The sequence below is a fragment of the Mytilus galloprovincialis genome, chromosome 7, assembly GCF_965363235.1.
Source record: "Mytilus galloprovincialis chromosome 7, xbMytGall1.hap1.1, whole genome shotgun sequence".
In the NCBI taxonomy this organism is placed as follows: Eukaryota; Metazoa; Mollusca; class Bivalvia; order Mytilida; family Mytilidae; genus Mytilus; species Mytilus galloprovincialis.
The window spans coordinates 25395172-25415035 of record NC_134844.1 but is presented as its reverse complement, the minus strand read 5'-3'; the positions used below and the strand labels follow the sequence as shown (position 1 = coordinate 25415035).

General features: G+C 31.5%; 1 protein-coding gene across 2 annotated transcripts; it reads left to right on the top strand.

Annotated features, from left to right (window-relative positions):
• The first annotated feature begins 126 nt into the window (after positions 1-126).
• LOC143082626 (gamma-secretase subunit Aph-1-like) lies at positions 127-19039 on the top strand. Of its 2 annotated transcripts, XM_076258409.1 has the most exons (8): positions 127-219; positions 11099-11227; positions 11973-12114; positions 13061-13204; positions 15581-15678; positions 16783-16905; positions 17560-17687; positions 18595-19039. In XM_076258409.1, exons 3-8 carry the CDS (start codon positions 12002-12004, stop codon positions 18775-18777), a joined length of 789 nt encoding a protein of 262 aa, XP_076114524.1. In that variant the 5' UTR covers positions 127-219; positions 11099-11227; positions 11973-12001; the 3' UTR covers positions 18778-19039. The 2 variants fall into 2 exon arrangements, with proteins under 2 accessions (XP_076114524.1, XP_076114523.1); XM_076258408.1 differs by lacking the exon at positions 11099-11227 and having other exon boundaries at positions 159-219.
• Positions 19040-19864: the final 825 nt, after the last annotated feature.

The window sequence follows — 19864 nt, the reverse complement described above, 5'->3', positions numbered from 1 at the left end:
AGAATTACAAAAGAATATTTATTTACATTACAAACAGTAAGAAAGACTTTATACAAGTATAGTTAGTAAACTATTTGATAGAAAAACATTATTTTTTAACATTTACATGTGTAACTTTCTTGTGGCGTAACTCACGGTTGAAACCGGAAGTAGGAAGAATAAAAAATAAATAAATGAGAATTTATTTGTTCCCGGTCAAACTCATTGAAAGACTCAAATGTAAGGAAAAACATCTTTTTATCTCAACTTCCAAATTTATGTTGTTAAATTAAGCTTTAAAAAATACAGTAGTTACTGTGAAAGGGGAATAAATTCGCACAACAGTTTCATACATCCATATAATTTTCGCTTCTTTTTATTTGGTTTTCAGTAATTTTTTTTAGATTAGATGGTCACTTTTGTTTGTCCTCCAGCTATATAGAAAATCATTATGAATATATATATGTAAATGATATGAAATCCTTAAGTTATTGCTTTTACTTGGTTCTCCATTCAACTGTAGCCTTAGTCCGAGATTACTCTGACGTCCAACGGCTGTTTTGCGCTTTCGGGTCGATCCGGCCCCAATAAAAAAAAATATTTCTAAGGATTTAAAATAAATATATATTAATTGTAATTCATAAATGTTTATTATTTTTATTATAATGTTAAAGGTGTACATGGTGTACGGTAAACATATTAAAAAAGGCCTTTGAAAAATATTTTCCTTCTAGATGAGTATAAAACAACTAGGTTGATTAGGGGAAAATCGCCTAATTGCGGACAGTTTCTGTATTCCCCAGAACCGAGAGTTCCATTACGCTAATTGCGGACATGTAGATGGTACAAGTGCATCTATAGTCTAGAGGGGTTGCAAATGGATGATTTCCCGCTATTTAAAGCTCGTTTAATTTCATTGGTTGGTATATAATTGTGAGGAAACGCAAACATGTGGAGTAGTGTTGATGCGGACAGTAGGTGTATAAATGCGGACAGCATGTCTGTCAAATGCGGACATCTGTTATAAACACTGAAATATGACTAATTCTTTAGTTTAATGCAAATTGTGACTTGCAATAATTGTTACTTACTGTATCACATGTCACATTTCAGCAATTCATCATGATTCAATCATGGCGATTGCAGTTTAGATAAAATAATAAACTAAAGATCTCATTATTTTTGTATTTTTTGTATTTTTTGGGGACTGCCCTAACGCAATTTTGATATGAGAAAACGTATGAAAACGGTTTCCAAGGACAAAATTGTAATATCAACATATTCAAAAGTACTGATAAACACGTTCCTCGAACACGAGGTGCAGTGGAGGATCTAGTGGAGGAGTCGTTTGGTTGCAACCCCCTTATTTTTTTTTTACCGTTAATACTTTTGAATAGGGAAGTTTGATCTATTGTAGGAATACAAATGGCTAAAAAAATCGTCCTTGTGGTATTGCGTTTTGGTTAGATACGACGGTCAATTAAGAATCATCTCATGTGTGATATCAATTACCTAATCACTTTATATAACTTATCTGAATGTATATATTCCCATTTGAATGGTTTTACACTTGTATTTTATGTGTCCTTTATAGTTTATTGTTCGGTGTGAGAAAAGGCTCTCTGTTGAAGGCCGTACCTTGACCTATAATTGTTTACTTTTATAAAGGGTTACTTGGAATGTACCACTCATACCACATCTTCATATACACATAAAACAGCACGACGGATGTCACCTGTGGAGCAGAATAAATGTTACATATCGAAGCCCATCGTTTCTGTTCAGTTTCTTGGTTTTTTTTAAGCTGTTCTGAAGAGTTCTAACTTGCTTGTCCTAGTTTGTTTTTCGGTATTTTTTTTTGTAATGGCATTGTTTTTTTCCGACTTATAGTTTGGCCTTAATTCCCTTTACCGGTAGTATATTATTCCGTGTCTCTTTCGAATTATGATGTTGGACAGTTTTTAGACCCAAAAAAATATTTTGACCTTGAAAAGAGTCATATCTTTAAGAAAAGAATTTTAACTGAAAATTGTCAGTTTGTCTGGACAAATATCGGTATCCAATTTGTTTTTCTAATTTATTCCACTGTATTAGCGCACTAACTGTCGGTATTTCTGCATGAACTAAAAGGTTATCATGATATATTGATCCAAAAACGAAAACAGGAATAAAATATGTAATATTACAGATCATATACTATAAAGCTCCTCCTAGGATGACTTATTTCGGTATATGCAGGCTACTATCTTGTCTAACTAAATACACAAAAGCCGTTAATTTGAAATCATCAAAACCTTACTTGTACAAGTATAACTTTAAATCTTTACATGGATGAAATAATTCATCACTGTACCTGTAAAGGTACCAGCCAAATGAAATTTACACCTATGAAACCAGTAATTTTACAACAAAAACAAGACGATCAGAAACAGCCAAATTTTGAAGAAAATAAAACAACATTGACTTTAAATAACAATATTCATTTTCAGAATATTGTATAGGATTAAAATTCATTTATTAACTTTTTTGTCCAATGTTTGTTGATCAGGTAAGTTGCAAATATTAATTATTCCAACTTGGGTTTTTTGCATTTACTAATTTTACATTGATTGCTCTTTTTTAATACTTGTTCTACTTTCTTCATTTCTCTTTCAGCTTTTTTTAGTTTGTTTTCAAGTTTTTTGTTTTCTTTTTCTTCTTTTTTTTTGGCAAGCAACAGTTTTTCTTGTACAACCTCCTCACTTGTCAACAAACGATGAGATTGGTGTGACGCAGTCTTTGTCTTTTTGACTTCAGTTGGTTTTTTATTCTCACTTACATTGCTGAACGGTAGAAATAAAGAGGTCACCTCTGCATTCCACATATCAGAGACTGCTGCAACTCCCTCCTCATTTGCAGTAGCCACTACCTCAATTTTGTTTTGTAATATTAACTCTAGTAGATGTTGCGGGTCATCTATTTCAGGCTGTTGTAGACTATCAGTAATATCGGCAATTAGTGGTAATATCTGGCTATGGTTGACATTTGAAACCAGTCCATCACCAGATGGAACCATTGTCTCTATAGCTTCAATTTCCGTTGACGTCCCCAAGGCAGAGGCAGAGGTACTCGGCAATTCAGCTTCAGTCGATTTCATGACCGAGTTGCTTTGTTCAGTATATTGTGAAGGCTCACTTGGTAGGTAAGCACACTCTGGAATTGCTAGCGGATTGAAGGGGTAAATTCCGCAAGCTCGGAATCCGCTTTTGATGTTTTCATTTGTTAATGCAGAATTCCATGCTGTATGGAACAAAGTTGGGAAAGTCCACTTATCCACTTTGTGCAGTATATTTTGTTGTAGAAATTCCGAGCACGCTCTGTCATACTGTTTGCTAAAAGGACCAAATACAGTTCTGTCGAGTGGTTGTAAATAGTGTGTAGTGTGCGGCGGCAGTGACAAAACAACTACATCTTCTTTGATTCCCTCTTGTATTAGTGCCAATGATTCATGTGAGGAGTGCCCATCCAAAATTAGAATCTGTGGCCGATCATTACCACATTGTTTCAAAAATATTTCCTTAAACCACCTTTCTCCTATCCTATCATCCATCCACCCACTTTCCTGGTAATCCCACATGGTCCCAGATGGAGCCTCTTGTGTATTGAAACCAAATATTGATCTTTCTGTTTTACCTTTTACAACCGACAAAGGACTCATCTTGTCCCCCATAGCATTGACACAAGCAACTATCGTCACATGTGTGCTGATAGCACTTGTGCGTCCTGGTACATTTTTTGCACCCTTTTCTGCCACTACTTTCACAGGGTTGTGTTCAAAAGATTTTCCGCATTCGTCCATATTCCATATCATTTTTGGTTTCTCTAACAGATTTTTCTGTGTTAGGATTAATCCTAAGTCTTGGAAGTAGGCCTCAACTTTTTGCCGGTTCATCATTCGGCACCGTAGGGCACCTGTTTTTTCTGGTTTCCTAATTGTTAAATCTGGGTGTCTTTCTTTAAGGCTTTGCCACCAGTCTTTACCGGGCGTTGAGTTCTTGAACGGTGTTTTTATTTTTAATTTTTTTACCAGTGCTCCAGTTCTTGTAAGAAGTTGTTTACGTGAAAGTCCAACGCCCAACTGGGAAGCTCTCTTAACTGACTGGACAATTGACTTCTCTAACTCTAGAGGCAGTGCTGGTTTCCGTCCTCTGCCGACTTCCAAATCCCTCTTCCCAGTTACTCGATCCCCGACTGTAGATTTAGGAACATTAAAATGCTGTGCCGCTTTTCTTACAGACATTTCCCCCGATTTTACACTCCTAATAGCATTTTCTAAAGCTGTTATATCATATTTCAATTCTTTTGACTTAGTTTTTTTCACCCTTAACATTCTGAAAAAAAAGAACAAAAACAAAAGATAATAGAAAGCCACTTTATTTTCTTGCATATAAATTAAGTGAAGCATTTAGTAAGTGTAATTTTAAAATAAATCTTTCAAAAGAGTCTCTGCATAACATTGCAACTCGTCTGTTTCTGCTTGCGAGATTAAACATGTGCCTCTTCGTACCAGGGTTCTTGCCACAAATACAATACTTCCGATATCATTGGTTTTATCTTCTTCTATTATATCAATTAAAAGCTTTGCGATGTATTTATTTCTCGATAAATCGAACAGTTTAAAGCATAGTAAGAATGACTGGTCAGTGTCAAACAAACATTCATTTTTAACACATTCTTTCAATTTGTTACGGGCTATTAATGTCGACAAATTGGATTTTATCCCTATTTCTCGTTTGAACAATTCTGAGCATGTAGACATTCTGGAAAGAAAAAAATCAACAAATTGAATGTACATTTAAAAAAAATGTATTTCAATCTTATTCAACCACCACGGTTCGAATTGTGTATATGGATAGTGTGACATCATCACCATCATTCTTATTTGTACGGATTTGTATTACTTTTTTGATAGCCTGTTCCGTATTTGACTTGAAAATTTTATTTCATAATTGGGTGGAATCAGAAAAAATGAAGCAAAAGTGTGACATGGGGGGTCCAATTTCAAACTTAATATTTTGTATTTCTTTTTGTCTTGCCCTATTACCAATACTTTAAATTTTATAATTCCAAAGTTTCAGGCCGAACGAAACAGACACATTGAATAATCTTAAATTTTAATAGCATACATCTCAAAAATATTTAACAGAAACCATACTACTTAAAAACAAGTTTGGTAATAAAACAGTCAAGAAAACACTGCTCAGACCTTTTCCAAATGAAAGTCAATATAAAAAGGAAAATTTTAAAACCAAAATTTCCATCTTTTCTGCTAAATCATATAATAACAATCAAATTGAATAGCTTAATTTGAAAAAAATAATAGTAACTAGTGATTGAAGTTTTTGCCAATAAAAAGAATCTTAATATATTTCAGTTACAATAGTAAACTTTGAAAGCCCTGAGATTTTGTGATCATTTGCAAAAAACAAAATGTCATTTCATTGTACCGTTTTAATGTAATTGTATGTAGAAAAAGCCTTCTATTTTCAGTATTTTGTCACACTCCTGACATATTTTATAAAGATTGAAAAATGCTTTAAACTTTCACAAAAAATCACTAAACACATTGCTATATCATTGATTTCAATTTCTGATATCTTTACCCATAGAACAGGACTTTCTTTTTAGGACCATTTAAAAAAAACACAAAGAGAGGCAACCCAAAATGTCAGGAGTGTGACAACTGTCTTTAAACATCTACCAAAGAATACAAAGGACTTAAATGTTTTATCTTTTTTATTTTTCAGAAGTGGCTATTCCAAAGAGAAGAAAAAAAATCATTACCACTGTGATATGTTTATATCATAGATGTGGGAGTGCATTATATATGTCAGGAGTGTGACGCTTTTTTAAGGCATTTTCTGTCAATTCATAATTTCACAAGAACAAGTTCCACAAGTTTCTTTGTGTAAGAAATGTTAAAACCAAGTAATATTCATATCATTTACCTCTTAAATGTGTTATTTATCATGATTGTTTTGGCACAATCAGTTTTAATTAGTCATTTTTCTATTTTTTGTGCACTGAGTAATGCAAATTTATCAAAGGAAATAAGTGTGTACAACTATAATATCATATAGGAAAGTGAGGAAATGAATTTTGTACAAAATAGAACAATTATTTTGATTTAAAATGGTATATTTAAAGATGTTTCAAGGATTAACCATTCAGATGTAATTCGTCACACTCCTGACATGAATTTAACAATTTAAGAAAAATATGAAAATTAGCTTTATTTTTAGGACAGATAATTGAAAGACAGCTAGTAAAATGAAGAAACTTTTGGTAAACCTTCCATTCCTTAAAACATCTACCAGATTTGCTGAAATAAGCAGGGCAAAATTTTCTAGAAGAAATGATTCAAAGAAAGAGACTTCGAATGAGAGAACTAGCAAATACTGGCTGAATCTGAAATTAAAAATTGATCAGCGGAAGTTGGACCATCTTAAAATAAAAACCTATAAAACCAAGCTAACAAAAAAAAGCTTAAAGAAAGAAGAACTTCAAATTCCAAATTTTATAAACAATATAAAGAAAAACAAAGGCAGTGGCAGAGAAACAGTAGAAAAAAAGAAAGAAAGATAAAAAAGAAGTTGGGTTGAATACGGACTTAGAATCGAACAAAAACAGCTCAAAAATTAAAATGAGAACAGATCTGTGACTGTGTCAGATTCCAGATCTACAGTGAGAAAACCTGCACAACAAACAAGAAAACAATTGCCACAAAACAAAAATGCTTATAAATGATCCCTTCTAGAAGGCCCTTCTGGGTGTAGCATTTTTTATGATGTGTTTCAAAGAACTCGTCCAAGCATTTGGGTTTTGTGGCAGTTGTTTTCTTGTGTGTTGTGCAGGTTTTCTCACTGTAGATCTGGAATCTGACACAGTTACAGATCTGTTCTCATTTGAATTTTTGAGCTGTTTTTGTTCGATTCTTAGTCCTTATTCAACCCAACTTCTTTTTTATCTTTCTTCCTTTTTTTCTACTGTTTTTCTGCTACTGCCTTTGTTTTTCTTTATATTGTTTATCAAATTTGGAATTCAAAGTTCTTCTTTCTTTAAGCCTTTTTTTGTTAGCATGGTTTTGTAGTTTTTTATTTTGTTTAAGATTGTCCAACTTCCTCTGATAATTTTTTAATTTTATATTCAGCCAATATTTGCGGGTTTTCTCTTTCCAAGTCTCTTTCTTTGAATCATTTCTTCCAGATAATTTTGCCTGGCTTATGTCAGCAAGTCTAGTGGATGTTTTAAGGAATGGAAGATTTACCAAAAGTTTCTAAATTACTAGCTGTCTTTCAACTATCTGTCCTAAAAATAAAGCTAATTTTCATATTTTTCTTAAATTGTTAAATTCATGTCAGGAGTGTGACGAATTACATCTGAATGGTTAATCCTTGAAACATCTTTAAATATACCATTTAAATTCAAAATGATTGTTCTATTTTGTACAAAATTCATTTCCTCACTTTCCTATATGATTTTATAGTTGTACACACTTATTTCCTTTGATAAATTTGCATTACTGTGCACAAAAAATAGAAAAATGACTAATTAAAACTTATTGTGTCAAAACAATCATGATAAATAACACATTTAAGAGGTAAATGATAGGAATATAACTTTGTTTTAACATTTCTAACACAAAGAAACCTGTTGAACTTGTCCTTGTGAAATTATGAATTGACAGAAAATGCCTTAAAAAAAGCGTCACACTCCTGACATATATAATGCACTCCCACATCTATGATATAAACATATCACAGTTGTAATAAATTTTTTTCTTCTCTTTGGAATAGCCACTACTGAAAAATAAAGAAGAAGAACATATTTATGTCCTATGTATTCTTTGGTACATGTTTAAAGACAGTTGTCACACTCCTGACATTTTTGGGTGCTTGTATAGAAGTTAATCCAATATGTGAATTATGCACCTCAGGATGTCTGTATAGCCTTTTATGGATAGCTTATACATGTATACAATAAATACTTACCAGTTTTACACACAAATACTCCTTTAAAATACAACCATAACACTTTAATTTAGAAATTATCAAATTTTGCCAATATTAATTTTTGGTACATACCTTTTCACAATGTATATTTATTTACATAATATTTGTGCAATGATAACACCAATCTATAATCTGCAAAACCTAGTATTGAAGAATGATTATAAACCATCTTCATATACATGCATTCATCATAATAATTTTTACTCAACATGTAAATTATTAAAAAAAAATCACGTCACACAAAAAGCGTCACACTCCTGACAAATTTGACATGTTTTTTTAATAAAACTTTTGGCTGGTACAAGATATCTAAATGAAATTTGGCTGCAAGTTAGCTCGTATTGAACTTGTTGGTTTGACATTTAATTTACTTTCCTAAATTTAATGGGGGAAACAATATGCCCCAATATGTTAAAATCTTCATTTTTTCTGATTCCACCCATTTGTGCAGTGTAAATATCAACAGTGCAAGGTTTGTATCTATTTTCACGATATATACATTTTTGAATGAGTAAAGAATGTGATAAAGTTGACATCTATACATATCATATGAAACTACTTCCATGAGGTATTTACTTTTCTAGTGTCCGCATTTAAACTACCCCCCAAAAAAGGGTGGTGCAAATGCGGACATCCAATAAATGACGTTTTTACAGAAAATATGTGAAGAAAAATATAAATCAGTAATTATTTTAAATCTAAATATACTTGAGTACACCATTATTCATTTCATCTTAAATAAATAGCCATACTTACGTGGAAAAGTGTAATAACTGTGTAGACTGTCAACTATGTAGATTTCAAAAATTCCCGGGTTTATAACTTTAAACTTAGACTTCCGGGTATCTGTCAGTTTTAAATCACATGATACGCAATTAAATGTATTCATTTTGTTATTTTAAACAGCATAAGTCAACAACCATATAATTAAAAAAGAAAATACATTCACTACAATTTTATTTTATTTATTTATGAATTAATAAAATCAAATACAAGACGGGGACTTCCTATTCCGTCTGCAATTAGACACCGTCCGTATTTAGACGAATTTCCCCTATGTCTTTATTCCAAGTTTTCAAGATTATTGGGTATAATCCGAGACATATAATACGTATTATATGTTTCTGGTATAATTATATTAAAACATATATAAAAGAATTCAGACATCAACATTAATCAGCAGTAATTAGCATTTTCTTTCAATTGTGATCCTAACAAGTCTTTCATCTTGTGTAACGTGTAATAACAAATAGTTACATACATGAACGGTACAAGCCGATCCCCAAGCTGATACATATTAACTTTGTTTTTCTTTTTAAGTTCTTAAAATTTTTCAAATTGGGAAATGTTGTTTTATTTGCCGAATCGTTTCTATAAAAGAGTGCTGATATTATATTACGTAACATTAATTAATCAGCATTGAATTGAATTAAGTGATTACGAGTGGCATTACCTTAGTTCACAATCATCAGACAACTGTTGAATAAACAAACCATTTATAGAATAATGATTCGATATTAAAACAAGGATTTGTATAGTATAAGTAACTATACAAATCCTTGGATTAAATAAGTCATTATGATGCGTTAAATTTTATAGGTACATTGGACTGTAAATATTTATTTAGTTATTCTGTGTGTGAACTGAATAAAATAAAAATCGCCATGAAATTCAAAGTAAAAGTTATCATGGAAAATAACTTCATAATTTAAAAATGTAGAAACTGCGATACAAACGGACACAATAACACTCATTTTCGTATCGATTTAAAATAGTTCTTTAACTGGTACTCCAATGCTTCACTGACCTGTTGTCATCCATCATCGATCGGACTCTTTTTTCAAATTCCATTTCTACTGTTAAAATTTGTGACAAATTCCTCCAAAATCAATATAGTTAATTCATATTTTTTCATGGGGCCGGATCGACTTGGGGACGGATCGACGTGGGCCGGATCGACTTAGGCCGGATTGACTTGGGGCCGGATTGACTTGGGGCCCTGTTTTGCCAGACAAGCTGGGGCCGTGGGACGTCAGAGCTCGTCCCATATTCAAAAGTGGATATTTGCCCTCCCAAAATAGATGCGCTGCTTTGTCGCTTCTGGTGCCGATTGAGGGCCTTGGAATTATATAAATCGGGCATCAATCTGTTCATTTTTCATTTATCTCTTCATTTATGTAAGTTTCACCTACCTGCCAACCTTTATTTTTCCATATTTTAACAGTTTTCACAGAGATCCATCAATTTCTGCATTTTGACTTTCATTTTCAAAGATTATCACATGACCACGAGAAAACAGTGCAAATGACCATAATGTAACACCTCGTTCATTTAAGATGCAAGTTATCTAAATGTCCGAGAGCTTCCGAATGTTTTCGTGGTCCGAGCTAACTGCTCAATACCAATCTCCTGTAAAGGAGGTGAAAAGTCGTGGTTGGCTTCTAAATGTTAAACATCGATCTCCTATAAAGAAGGTGAAAAAATATAAATATTTGCATATTTGAGTCTCGAGGCCACGAACTCTCTCGTAATTTGACGTCCATTTGAAAGTGAAATAAATAGTATATAATAATTACTTTATTATTTTTACTATGCATAAAAAAAAATGATGTAGATGAAATAAACCCAGTTCAACCCAAAACTTAATTTGCTCTGCTATTTTAAAACCACTTTTGGGCATTTCTTACAGTGGAGTTGAGCATGTTTAGGAGTAAGAACTGGATATTAATGGGAACATGGTAGATATTTGAAAAAAGATTGAATATTTGTTGCTTAATAGTGCCCAGTTTCAAAGATTTCATTATTTGAAAAAGAAATCCAGAATCAAAAGCATTAAACATGTACCTAAAAAATAACTTCAGAATGGATATGTAGTATCAGTTGATACAATTTTTCAAAAGTTTTTTATTATTTATCTTTCGATTGTTTGTGTTGTGATGCTTAGGTATTATTTTAAAAATTTAACACAACTTTTGTAATTTGTTCTTGTCTCATCTAAATTTTGTCATTTTCTAGACTAAATATGATCATTTTTTTATTGATTCCTTACGTATGTATTTTCTTTTCAGTTTAATTCTTACTTGGTACTACTACAGTCTAGAAAAGTGCATTTTAGCAGAAAAACAACATTCCAAAAAAAGCAAAGAAGTCATTAATAGGAAGCAAGCTTAGGTTTACCTGTTCTTGTGTGTAAATTAGTAAGTGAAATGAATTTTAACAAAAACTTAATGTAACTGTAGAGAAGCTTGACTAAGTTAAGCAAAGTTTTCCATATACAATGTACATGTATGTATATTTTTTTGTAAACACACAGCATTCATGGTATAACACAGCCTCCAGAATCACTGCTTATTCAGTACTTTTGAACAAAGAAAACACATCCTTGCAGTATACATATATAACAGCTGATCACAAATCTTATTTTGAGCATTGGACCTTTATCATGTACAGTTTAATTCAAATTCTTATTATGATTAATAAGAAAATTTACACTGTAATAACAGATAAGAAAGACAGACATGATAGACATGCATTTGTCTTAAAAGTCGCATGATCAATTTTTTCTGTACAGGTATAAAATACGCCAATTAATCAGAGTTCAAATAAATTTACAAAACAACAGAAGTATGCTCATATGTCATAGATATTTTACGACTACTGTGCAGCAATGAATGAAAGTTTGTTACAATTTTTAACTGGTTTCTTATTGCATGTATTAGATCCATTTCTTAGAAACCAGTGGTAACCATGGTAAAATGTATGTACCAGTGAGGTTTAGCTGCTTCTGTCATCTTTTATAAATTATGTATGTTGTTCTTTCCTGCTATTAAGTACGATTAGTTAGGACACATAGTTTGAAAGGTAGATGACTGTTTATTGTATTGATATCTGACTTGACAAGTTATGGGTCAAGTAAAAATGACATTACACTCTTTTTTACAGGTACTGAAATAAAAGTTAAACCCTCCAAGATGACGATGATGGAATTTTTCGGTTGTACTTTCATAGCTTTTGGACCACCTTTTGGGTTATTTGTGTTCACAATAATGCATGATCCACTCAGAATAATTGTACTTATTGCGAGGTAAGGTTCAAATTTTTGATTTTTACATGTATTTTACATATACCTACAGACATGAAAGGTATTGGTATTTATCTTACCTCCTATATATTTCTAAAAATATGATTGGTTAAGAACAACCTCGTGGAGACCATGTATATTCCTTATTAGGCTAGTAAGGTTCCATATTATGTTAGTAGTGGGGAGTTGTGTCCCTTTATACAAACAACACAGCGGTGAGAAAAAAAATATTAAAGGTTTCAACAGACGATTAAATGGATAATGAACGATTGAAATTATTTCCATACATCTAATTTAAAGCTAACAAGTTGTTATTGTTGGCATTTGTTTTTAAATTGACCTATGGAAGTTGGTTCATAATACTAACAGTATTGAAGACTTGATCACTTTTATAGGCCATTAGTCTTAATATCACATCATGTTAAGATAGTCGGTAAGATAAATTCGTTACATAGTGTGCTAGTGACCTAATACGATATATATGGGGGTCAGTAAATTCCATATGGGGATTCGAGCATCGCTCTCACTCCATATGGAATTTACTGACCTCATATATATCCTATTAGGTCACTAGCGAACTATTTAACTAATAATATGCATCTATTCATTCTTGTCATTCTGATGGGTATGGTAGCTGATAAATTTGTTTATAGATTATAAGAAAAGAAAACTACTGTGCAAGTACAGAATTTTTTTTTTTAATCTTATGCTAAAATTGATCTGGTTTATATAAACAGTGTGGAGAGAATTAGAGTACATAAGCATTTTAAAGCATATATTGAATTTATATTATTGAAACAGTGGATGATTGACTGTGCATTTATCTGTACAAGGATGAAATACTGTTCATTGATATAAATTGTGTATTCTGATGGAAAAAATCTTCATTTAAGAATTTTATTTTTGCACAAGTTTCTAATGTTTAAAATTTTCTGTCTTTCTTTTTCAGTGGATTTTTCTGGTTGCTGTCATTATTGCTGTCATCAATATTGTGGTTTGCTGTTGTACCATTAAGGGAAGAGTTAGCATTTGGTCTTGTATTCTCTGTGGTATTCCAGGAAATATTTAGATTTTTCTTCTATAAATTGTTGAGGTAATTTTACACTTTATGCTGTTTGATTTTGATACGACCGCAAAATTTGAAAAATTTTTCATCGTATATTGCTATCACGTTGGCGTTGTCGTCGTCGTCGTCGTTTGAATACTTTTAGTTTTCGCACTCTAACTTTAGTAAAAGTGAATAGAAATCTATGAAATTTTAACACAAGGTTTATGACCACAAAAGGAAGGTTGGGATTGATTTTGGGAGTTTTAGTCCCAACATTTTAGGAATTAGGGGCCAAAAAGGGCCCAAATAAGCATTTTCTTGGTTTTCGCACTATAACTTTAGTTTAAGTAAATAGAAATCAATGAAATTTAAACACAATGTTTATGACCACAAAAGGAAGGTTGGTATTGATTTTGGGAGTTTAGGTCCCAACAGTTTAGGAATTAGGGGCCAAAAAGGGACCCAAATAAGCATTTTTCTTGGTTTTCGCACCATAACTTTAGTATAAGTAAATAGAAATCTATGAAATTTAAACACAAGGTTTATGACCATAAAAGGAAGGTTGGTATTGATTTTGGGAGTTTTGGTCCCAACAGTTTAGGAATAAAGGGCCCAAAGGGTCAAGATTTAAACTTTGTTTGATTTTATCAAAAATTGAATAATTGGGGTTCTTTGATATGCCGAATCTAACTGTGTATGTAGATTCTTAATTTTTGGTCCCGTTTTCAAATTGGTCTACATTAAGGTCCAAAGGGTCCAAAATTAAACTTAGTTTGATTTTAACAAAAATTGAATCCTTGGAGTTCTTTGATATGCTGAATCTAAAAATGTACTTAGATTTTTTATTATTGGCCCAGTTTTCAAGTTGGTCCAAATCGGGGTCCAAAATTAACTTTGTTTGATTTCATAAAAAATTGAATAATTAGGGTTCTTTGATATGCCAAATCTAACTGTGTATGTAGATTCTTAATTTTTGGTCCCGTTTTAAAATTGGTTTACATTAACGTCCAAAGGGTCCAAAATTAAACTAAGTTTGATTTTAACAAAAATTGAATTCTTGGGCCTCTTTGATCTGCTGAATCTAAACATGTACTTAGATTTTTGATTATGGGCCCAGTTTTCAAGTTGGTCCAAATCAGGATCCAAAATTATTATATTAAGTATTGTGCAATTGCAAGAAATTTTCAATTGCACAGTATTCAGCAATAGCAAGAAATCTTCAATTGCACAGTATTGTGCAATAGCAAGAAATCTTCAATTGCACAGTATTGTGCAATAGCAAATATTTTCAATTGCACAGTATTTCACAATAGCAAGAAATATCTAATTGCACAATATTGTGCAATAGCAAGAAATTCCAATTGGATTTCAATTGGAGTTATCTTTCTTTGTCCAGAATAGTAGTTGAATCAACTTAAATCATTGTTTTATACAATATACAATGTATATTCACTTTTACTACCAACTGATAGATTAAAACAATCTTTACCATTCAGTGATAACAAGCTTTTTTTTTACATTTTAATATTTTATGATGTATTTAAATGAGTAGTTATTGTTGCAAACTTCATTAGAAATTTGAATTGAGATCAGTTTTGAAATAAGGGAAAGGGGGATGTGAAAAAAAAATTGGAGGGTCAATTTTTTTCATTTCAGATTTCATAAATAAAAAGAAAATTTCTTCAAACATTTTTTTGAGAGGATTAATATTCAACAGCATAGTGAATTGCTCAAAGGCAAACATTTTTTTTAAAGTTCATTAGACCACATTCATTCTGTGTCAGAAACCTATGCTGTGTCAACTATTTAATCACAATCCAAATTTAGAGCTGAATCCAGCTTGAATGTTGTGTCCATACTTGCCCCAACCGTTCAGGGTTCAACCTCTGCGGTCGTATAAAGCTGCGCCCTGCGGAGCATCTGGTTTGTAAAATATACAAATAGTAATAATACACAAGAAATCTGCAGTGCAACATGTACATTAAAATCTAAACCAAACACCAATATATAATTGTCAATTATCAAAAGACAGCATTTTCTTTAGCAATAGGTGTGTGTATAAATATGATACCAGAATAGGTGCATCAACAAAAAAGTGACAGAATTTAAATAGTTTGTTCTTTTGAATATCATATTTGCATCTCATCATAAACATTACAGTATTATGATTGCAGCTTTTGGTATTTTAAAGTAAAATTACATTAAAAAAGAATTAAGCAGATATTTCTTAAATATAATTATTCAGCAAAAACAATAGTACAGAGTTTAAATACAATTATGTAGTAAAATCATTAGTACAGTTCCAAACAAACCCCTCTTGGTAAAGATACAAATACAACCTATCTTTGCAGTACATACATTTTTTTGTAATTAACAATCAAACTTCGGTAAAATAATTCATAAAGAAAATGTTTATTTTAGGAAAGCTGATGAAGGTTTACAGAAAGTTAATCAGACAGAGGGACCAGAGCTTCATGTTGCCCCTCGTGACATCACAAACAAGAATATTATGGCATATGGTAGGAAATTATAAGAGTATGAATGTTCAGACCTTCCTAAAAAAACCATTACAATCACATCAACCCATTACCACATTCAGTCACGTCTCAGTCATTACAGCTGAAGGGACGTGCTGGGCCAGCTCTCCTTTACCCGCTATCTTCGATGAGGATTTACAGTTAGATGATCAACGACTTACTACTTTAGATGACAGAAACCAATTCAACGCTGTACAGTAAATGTAGTAGTTGGCGTATTCCCGCATTAACATGCACTCCAAAACCCATTGTAGATGGGGGAGTGTTGTGCCGATTAACGTCCGAGGGCTGTATCCTAGGTGTTAGATGATTGACCTTCATTTCACTGCCTCACGGCTTTGGTCCTGATCATGCTTCCTGTCATTTTTAGCACTACGTCCAAGACTCATCTACCAGTACTCCATCATTGAGGTTAGCGGGCTGCCAAGCTGACCAAACTGGCCCTGAAAGCAGCCGTTGTGAAGAAATAACATCAAAATAGTCAACAAACCAAAGAGAACTCACCTAAACCAAGATGGCGACCTCCAAAATGGCGACCACCACTCGTTCCTGACCGATGGCACAAAATTATTTAAACGCTCACCAATCGCCTTCGGGCACCGAGCCGACCATGCGAGGGCTGTATAGCCAGCCAAGGTCGTTAATAACTTCCATTTGTTGTCTTCCTAAAAACCTAATACTGTGATTCATTATTGATCATGGCATACTAATTTTTTATGTATTTCTTTTACATGTATGGAGAGAAACCCAGAATTTAAGTGATCAACAAACTACATAATTTCTGTACAATTAATATTTGCATGTAGAATTTTTTTTTTTTTTTTAAAAATCCATAAATCAATTATCCTCACAGATACATATTTTTTAATCCCATGAGTTATAGTAAAAAATCACAAAAAAGGGAAACAGATGATAGAGGGAAAGGATTTATGCAGGAATATTATTACTTTCACGCTCAAACAAAATCCAATAAAAATATATATAAAGTACAAAAACATAAATGGAAATAGATGGAAAATCCTATTTCTTGCTTATGAATCATCCTTTTGATTGATTAACAGATATTAGTTCCTGTTTGGTTTATAGTTTCAGGTTTTGGCTATGGAATAATATGTGGAGCATTCTCTATAATCAATGTATTAGCAGATATGGTAGGACCTGGTACTATTGGTATCCATGGAGACTCTAAGTACTTTTTTGTAGCAACAGGTATATTTAATTGTCATTTACTTTTACATCACATCTTTATGTTTAACAGCAATTATTTGATGCATAATCAGGACTGAAAGCTTTTTAAAACAACTTTTAAATGTACCATATGTAGGTTCAGCAGATGAAGGTCTGAAAAGGGATTATGTTATCAAGTCTTTTATTGTTAATTAATGATAAATAAATATCCAGTATCAGATGTCTTGAAAATTATTTAAGATTTTGCATATCTTCAGATGTTTGATTATACCCCACACAATTTTTGCGTCAGGTATATTTCGAAATATGTGAGTCCACTCACAAAGGATCTATTATGATATATGTTATTATGTATTTTGATATCATCTTGTTTATTTGGTTGATAAGGCCATTCAAAATTTGAATTGATAAAAAAAACAGATATTTTTCTGTTTTCATATCTTTTGTGTATATTTATATATGAAAAACATCTTTAAATGCAAGGATATTTCACATTAAGATGTCTTGTACAAAGATGTTGATGTGCTTTACTAATATGAGTAAACATTAAAAAAATGTGCATACAATCACAATTTTGGGTCAGATACGTATGTTCTTATTATCTCAGTTAATAACATCTTTTTGAAAAATGTTACTTTCGAAATCGTATGAACTAATTTTTTATTTTTAATTCAGCTTTTCTGACACTGTGCTTTATATTTCTTCACATATTTTGGGGAGTTATATTTTTCCATGCCTTGGACAAAAAGAAATATTACATGGTAGCACTTGTTGTAGCTACACATATGCTGGTCTCATGCTTGGTAAGTTTATAAAAAATCATCTGGACTTTATTACTCAAAACATATGCACATTGGGTGAAAATTGCAGATATGAACCAGTGGTAAAAAATTATGGATAAAATTTATGAGTGAATGTTTTAAGTTAAGGTGGTACCTATCACAACAGTGAGATAACTCTTTAAAATCAGCTAAACGTTTTAATTACGTTGTGTTGTTTATATGGGAATATTAAGCTTCTTAATGATCAAAATTAGTGTTTGTCAAACTGCTATATAACCAGTGTAATTTTTCTGATAAGACGGTTGGTTCAAATTTTTTGAAATTTTTCTATTTCTGTCAAAGGGTCAAAGTGAGTACTTTGTCAAAATTTTATGAAAATTAAACAAGCCAAATTAATTTTAGTGAAGGTTTCGGGTACCACCTTAAGCATCCTAGTCAAGATACATAATTCTGTTAAATGGATGTTTGAAATAATTAATAAAGTTAATAGTGTCAAAGAAAAATTGTCTAATTGGATGTTTGATTTTAATACTACATGAACATGACAAAGCTGTTACTTATGGAGTACAATTTACTAATATACCATTCAGTTGTACCATGATGGCATAACATCTATAGTCATATCTATTATTTTTTGTTGTTGTTAGAAAACTTGTCTATACCTGGAATGATATAAGAGATTGATATATTGTTTAGTTTTTAGTTAAAGACCATTATTTGACCAGTAGATGTTAATCATATTTTGACCTTTAGATGTCTTATTATTTTGCATATTTTTATTGCTGTCTCATTGACATTACCATATTTACCACATTCTTTTTAATTTATCATGATCATATATTTCTAAGATCCTTAATGAGTTTTAATATTAACACATTCATGAATTGAAATGTAAATTATCAGCTATATATATATTTTTGGTTTTCAGACGTTACTCAATCAGAGAACAGTAAATCGTCCAGAACCACTATATCTGGCCAGTATTTTACCAGCCTATTTTGTCATGTTAGCCATGGGTGTTATAGCTTTCTTCACAGCAGGAGGATCTGTAGAGAACATTAAATCTGCTATCAGCTGTTGTAAATCATCAGCGAAATATGAAATTGAATAATTTGTTGATATTGTAATTTATTGTAATTTGATAGCTTTTGTCATTGTAAATGATTGTTGACCAAGTGAGATTGACTAGTATTGTATGATCTAAGAGATCTGTTTCACATGACATTTATATAGTAATTATATATTTGATATATCATTGGTTAAAATGAAGATTGTGATTTCCAAGTCAGATAAATACCATTATTTCACATGTCTAAGAAATCCTGTAATTTCAGTCTTCTGACTTCTTGAAACAATAAATTTTATCAAGATTTTCTCTCTTTTCTTTGAATAATTTAAAAATATCCGGACATATGCCTCCTGTCATGTGGGTTCCATCTTTCAGATTATTTCACTTGGACCCCATACAAATATATATTTTCTTATGTGGCAAGAGAACAATACGATATTTTGGTAATAATGGCAAATATTTGAAAGTCATTCACAGCTCTTCTAGACCTGGACCAATTGAATGTTTGAATTTTTTTTTTTTTACCACTGATCTTTTGAGGAAGAAGATCATATGTTGACCTCTAGATGTCATTGGTTTTAGTTGTATCATTTAGTTAACGTTATTGTCTATATATGTTGTATATATTTAAAGTGTTATGGTTAACAAATATATTAAAACCAAATATTTTTATACATGAATATTGTTCCTTGAACAACTCTGTATCATAAAGATATTTCTTTAAAATGATTAAAGAAGAGAAATTTGAATATGTTTCAATATTTTATAAGTCACTCTATTTGTATAACTGTTATCAAGATAGAATAACCAAATTTCATTTACTGATAACCTGTAGCAAGTAAATATTCCAATGGGACAATGACAATGAGAACCAAAGAAATGATGTTAATATGTTTATAGGGTGCCATTTGCAATATATTTATTTTGATTGATTCATGTTTATCATATAATAAAAGGGCCTTTTTTGGTCAAGTAATTTACAAAAAAGCTACATGTGCAGTTTCATTTGTTTAAACAAATAATCAAGAAGATAAATTTAATAATTTACAATGGGAATTGTACATTTTATTTTTGTCAAGCTATATATAGTTTAATTTTTTAAGTTTTTAAAATTTTTTGCTTGGTTTTC